Source organism: Borostomias antarcticus, assembly GCF_949987555.1.
Source record: "Borostomias antarcticus genome assembly, chromosome: 14".
NCBI classification, from domain to species: Eukaryota; Metazoa; Chordata; class Actinopteri; order Stomiiformes; family Stomiidae; genus Borostomias; species Borostomias antarcticus.
This window is the reverse complement of record NC_140247.1, coordinates 11552272-11558392: the sequence shown is the minus strand read 5'-3', so window position 1 is coordinate 11558392 and position 6121 is coordinate 11552272. Positions and strand designations below refer to the sequence as shown.

Sequence of the window (6121 nt, the reverse complement as noted above, 5' to 3'; positions counted from 1 at the left end):
CAATCAGTACATGAATGAGTGAATCTCGGAGGCAAGGTCAGCGTTCCACCACTGATCTAGTGATAGTGTTGTTCCGTATGAGGAGGATGTCTTCTCGGCTCTCTGCCCCTCGCATGGCGCATGGAGGGGATCTTTGCAGGGTGGAGTGGGCTGTTCCCCCGACCTTGAGGCAGCTGTGTGATTGGTCAGTCGGGAGGGGAGCTGGATGTCCCTCTGTGCTGTTGGCTGCTACACAGCCCAGCGCCTGGCAACGTTCAACTCTCTGCACACTCCCTCTGCCCTAATCGTTCTTTTTCTGACAGCCCTGCTCTGTCTCTCTCCTCTGTGTGTGTGTGTGTGTGTGTGTTTATTTCTGTGAGTGTGTGAGAGTGTGTTTGTGACTGTGTGAGTGTTTGCGACTGTGTGTGGGTATGTGTGTGTGTGTCTGTGCGAGTGTGTGTGTTTGTGTGTGTGTTTGTGACTGTGTGGGTGTGTGACAGACAAAACACACAATGCTGAACAAAACGTTTTGTTCAGTTTTGTTCAAGTGTAGAGAGTGAGTGTGTGTGTGAGTGTGTGTGTGTGTTTAAAATCTCTCTCCCTCTCTTTTATTCAGTCTTTCGGTTTTGCGCACAGCCAACCCAATCACTATGGCAACCAGTTCATTAGTGGAGCAAGCTGCTTGTTGCCATAGAAACATCCCTGCGTTCCCTAGGAGACGGAGAACTATGGGATGGGGTGTGTGTGTGTGTGTTACAGTGGGATGGAGGACAAGAGGAGGATTCAGGGGAAAGAGAAGAGAGTGAATGAGAAGTGTAGAAGAAAAAGAGGGGTGTGTGGGAACGAGTGTTTCACACACACACACACACACACACACACGCTGCACCGATACAGTAGCCTACACACAACACCAAAATGCTTGCTTTTCATAGTCCCATACAAGGATATGTTATGCACACACACACACACACACACACACACAAGCTACATAGCAACTTAGATCACAGAAGGGGATAGGGGGTTGGCGGGAAATACTTTTGAATGCAGCATAATGCATGAAGAATATTCTCATAATCAGCATAATTACTGGTTGAAGGATTCTAAAAGAAGGTAATGATCATCATTGCGTAATGACTGTAATTCAGCAGTCCCCAAAAAAAAAAAAAATTGCATATTAGGTTCCAGACGGGGGAACATCTGATGGGGATCAGGATGGCTCAACACCAGCGTCTGCTGAACCGCCATCAAGCCAAACTCTGATTGGCCTTTTCCACCAAGAGGGAACCGGTTCGCGAACCTAATTTTGAATGGTTCCGAGCATTTCGACCAAAAAGAAATGAGTTCGGGAACCCGAAAGCTGGTTCCGAACCGGCCCCACAAAATAGTAGGTTTTTCAGTGCGAACCGTGACGACATCATGGGCGTGGGCTGACCATGGATGTATTAATAGAACGGTTCGGCTCAAAACTGGTCGAAATGCGGGCCCGTTCTCTGGACAGAACCAAGGTTCCAGGAATTTTTAAACGAACGAAGTTCCTTTGGTGGAAAAGGGCTATGATTGGCTCCTCATTCCGATTGGCCTCAGAGAGCGAATCTTTAAACTAGAAGGAACAGAGTGCAATTGTCATGTTTATGACATATTATATTGTTTTGGTTTATGTCAAGTTGTCATAACAAAGACATCTCAAGCAATGTCAACTTTGCATTAAAAATGACATAACTGACCGAATGACACTCAATGACAACATTCATAAATATTCTTCATGTGTCATGTCGTTGTAATGGCAGTGTCACGACGTCATCACGACGGCGTCATGTCAGTCTTATGCACACTCCCTCAAATAAAAGTGTTACCACAGAACCTTTACCGGGACTGGTTTCATAGCACAGATGGCCGTGTAACTGTGAGGTGCAGTCTGTCACCTCTCTCTCTCTCTCCCTCTCTCTCTCTCTCTCTCTCTCTCTCTCTCTCTCCCTCTCTCTCTCTCTCTCCCTCTCTCTCTCTCTCCGAACCGATCACGCTGACTGCAGTCGGAGGCTCTATCTGTCTGCAGAAAGTTGTTGAGATGATTGAGATTGGGGCGGAAATGTGGAACAATTCACCGCTTCAATCTCCACTCTCCTCGCGTCCCGATAATACAGGAACACAATGACAGCCGCTCTCAGTCTCTTAAACTGTGGCGATACCGGTCCTTCACACACCCACACACATTCTGTCTCTTTCTCTCTTCACCTCTGACTGCCCATCTTTCTGTCGTGCTGTTGTTCGTTGTCTATACAGAAGATGCGTCTCTCTCACTCTCTCTCACTCTCTCTCTCTCTTTCTCTCTCCTTCCCTCTGGCCATTTTCTGCAGGGTTAGTGCAGGGGGATTAGAAACCTTTAATGAGATCTGTGGGGAAATAACCCCCTCCCCACTCTGTTTATGCCAATCTCTCTCCTCTCTCTCTCTCTCTCTCTCCTCTCTCTCTCTCTCTCCTCCTCACCTTCCCTCCCCTGTCCTGTCGTCTCTCCTGCTCCTCATGCTCCCTCCCTCCGTCTCTTCTTTCGTCTCCCCCCGTCGCGCTCTCCTAGCTGAGGTGTTTGAGGGGAGGAGTTTACCGGCCCAAGGTACTCGGCACGCGGAGAGGACAGTTTCCATCGCGTACAACTCCTGTCAGCTCAAACGGAGGTCATTGTGACTGTGTTCCTATGTGTGTGTGTTATACTACGCCTGCCATAGTGTGTGTACTGTATTTTTTGTGCGTGTGTGTGTGCATATTACAACTGTATATCATTCAATGCGGGTGCTTCTACACCATTTTTCTCCCTCAATTCATAACATTTGTGTTTGTGTTCTGCCCATTCCTCCCTGCTCTCATTAAAACACAATTAACGAGCAATTAGAGTTTATTGAGGGCAAATTAGCTGACATGTGGAACAAGCCTAATGTACTAGGATTGAACAGGGATATTACCCTACACAAGAGACACAGAGACGTAGCGAGGGAGGGAGAGGAGGAGCGAGGGAGCTAGGAACAAGATAGGGAGAGGGAGAGAGAGAAAGAGAGAGAGAGGGAGAAGTGTGTTGGAAAGACGGAATGATGTGTGTGAGAGGGATGGGAGGTGTGAGATGGAGGCAGAACACAGAAGATATTCTTTTCACAGAATGAGACTTCCGTTAGTATGATAACACAGTAGCCTAGGTTAACTAACACTAGTTAGATAAATGCTAACATGAATCTACTGATGTAGGCTAACTCTCGCACTTCTGCCAGCTGTGTGGTCCTGTTGGCAGTTTCTGTTTCACGTTCAAATAAACGCGAGAGCTACAGTAATGGCTCACTATGGGCATCAGCAGGTAGATTGGAGAAGGCAGAACGTTGGCCTAGCCGGCTAAACCAACCTGCTGCTGCATGAACTCATGTCTAGCTATAGTGCCTACAGTAGGCTAGCTAGCTACAGCGCTCTCCACTAGCATTTCATGTTCAGATCCTATCATGTGACACAGAGCTGAAGTGAACATTCCCAGTCCAGCTATCCATCTTGCAATTTTATGTGTTTGTTTGTTAATGAATAAATAATAAATATAATAAAAAGGTGGTTATGAATCATTAGTATTGTGTTCATGTGCTGGTACGCACATGCACACACATACACACACACACACACACAGATCAATAATACATCACAGAAAGAGAGTGGAAATCTACAGTAGATCAGCAAGGGGACTCAGGGACTTTCTATGCAACGGCACACACACTTTCAGATAGCTATACTGTGGCTATACAAACACACGCACACACACACGCACACAAAGACATCATTACTGGGACATCACTTTCGCATCAAGCGAATTCCCAATATCCCAAACTGCTCTTAGTCATTCAATTATCAGCCCAGTTAAGTCATTATACATGTACAGTACATTACATACAGTCGTGAGAGAAATGTAGAGGGAGAGAGCAAGAGTGAGAGAGAGAGAGAGAGAGAGAGAGAGAGAATCCCTTTGAAACTAATTTCACGCACCACTACAGCAGTGCACTACAGCAGGGGCCCACTCTAGTCTGAGACATGAACATGGACAGGGCTGCATCTGCTGTTCCCACTCAGTGTGCCTCTGAGAGACTGGCTGACCTCTCCTCTGGGGTCACACAGACCCTGGCTCTGGGGGCTCTGGGGGCTCTGGGGGCTCTGGGGGGCATCGTGACTCACCGTGGGCCAGGTCTCCTGAAACAGTCTGGGGGAAAAAGGTCTCCTCTAAACATCTGGGTTTGTGTCGCCATTTAAATCCTCCTCACAGTAAGCAAAATGCTTTCTTTCTTTCTTTCTTTCTTTCTTTCTTTCTTTCTTTCTTTCTTTCTTTCTTTCTTTCTTTCTTTCTTTCTTTCTTTCTTTCTTTCTTTCTTTCTTTCTTTCTTTCTCCCTCCCATTCTCTCTCCTCCACACTCTCTCTCTCTCTCTCTCTCTCTCTCTCTCTCTCCATTTTCTCTCATGTTACTGAATGTAAATCAGCTGGATCACCTTGAAACTCCCTCTTTCTTTGCCTTTTTTCTTTCTGCTGGCGATGCACTATGTTAGATGTGCACCCTGTGCGCATGTGTGTGTGTGTGTGTGTGTGTGTGTGTGCGTGCGGGTGTGTGTGTGATTTTCTGACTCACTATGAAACATCACACATACAGTACAGTCATACAGACACAGACATGCACACACACACACACACACACACACACAAGCACACGCACACAAACACACACACACACACACACACACACACACACACACAAAAGTCAGTTGAGAGTGGCTGATCAGTGGTGTTTTCAACAAAGGGATGAGGGCATAGGGGAGAAGGCGGAGTTACGGATGGTTGTGGAGTTACGGGGACGGCACCGACTGCGTGTGTGTTACGGGGTCAGGGCGAGGTCAGGGGTCAAAGGGTCCAGAACTGACCGTCTGCTTGATGTCGGGGATGCCGATGCGGAAGACCATCATGGCGACATGGGCGTCCTCCGATGGCGCCCGGCTGACGCTGCGCTCCCTCAGCTTCCTCTGCTGCTGCTGATTGGCCGGCTGCTGGTGGGCGGGGCCGGGGTTGGACGAATAGGGGTTGGCGGCGTGCCCGGGTTTGCCCGGCCGCGTCTGTCTGTCTCCGGCCTGTCGTCCGGCCAGCTTGCCCGACTGCCTGAGCCCCTCGTCCCTGCCTCCCCGCAACAGACCGCCCCGCCTGACTTCCTCCCCCTCCTCCTCCTCCTCCTCCTCTTCCTCCTCCCCCTCTAGCTCGCCGTTCTCCTCGTCCTCTCCTTCCTCGTCACGCTCCTCCTCGTCCATTTCCTCCTCCTCCTCCTCCTCCTCTTCCTCCTCCTCCGCCCCTGGGTAGAGACGTCGATTGTTTCCCAGCATCCTTTGCTGCTCCTCGTCACTGGAGAGGGGGCTGAGAGGCATCGTCATGGCGACAGGGAGGGCGGCGCCAACGGCAACGGCATCATTTCCCGGGACACACTAGAGAGAGGAAGAGGATGAGGAAGAAGAACATGAGAGATCATGCAGCCAGTCAACACTGAGTCAGATGCCGGCGGGTTCCCCAACCGCCGGCCAGAGTTCTCAAGTCTGACCAGTACGGTCGCTATGGGAACAGCCCGATTACTTCCCTTTCTAGTGTTCCTCTCTGACCTTCACGCAGCGGAGTGTGGTTTCACTCAGAGCCCCGACTGACACGGCGCTATCCGTGAGAGCACTTTAGACGCGACACGCGACCCGCCCGCCACACCTCCCCTGCCGTACCTCGGCGCTCTAGTGCCTCTCGTGAAGTCACACAACAGGCCTTCGAAGTTGCTCTCTTTAAACAAGCCCCTCTCAGCGTGTCACTTCAGAGGGGGAGACTCTCCAGAGCGGGCCAGGTGGAGCGCGTCTCTCTCTGTGTGCTCAGAGCCAGTTGAGTCTCTCTGTGTGCTCAGAGCCAGCCGAGAGGGACTCGGCCCCTAGTGGTCGCCGGGCGGTACTGCAGCCATCTCTGGGCTTTCAGCACCCGGCCTGCTGGACAGCTCCACATCTGAAAACAGGCACGAGGCTGCAGTACAATGCATTGTGGGCCAGTTTCCCTGATAGAGATAAAGCTTTATAAGAGATTAAAATGGCCTCTTGGTTTAGACTCTTAAACAGGCATTAT

At 49.9% G+C, this 6121-nt stretch overlaps 1 protein-coding gene across 1 annotated transcript in view; it reads right to left on the bottom strand.

Moving 5' to 3' along the window:
- Positions 1-5403, bottom strand: part of shank1 (SH3 and multiple ankyrin repeat domains 1) — a gene marked incomplete at both ends in the record, with an annotated part of 37748 nt that extends 32345 nt beyond the window's left edge. Inside the window, one exon of the mRNA XM_084448334.1 lies at positions 4906-5403. Coding sequence (XP_084304460.1) covers positions 4906-5403 — 498 coding nt within the window. The remainder of the gene's footprint in view (positions 1-4905) is intronic.
- Between the last annotated feature and the right edge of the window lie 718 nt (positions 5404-6121).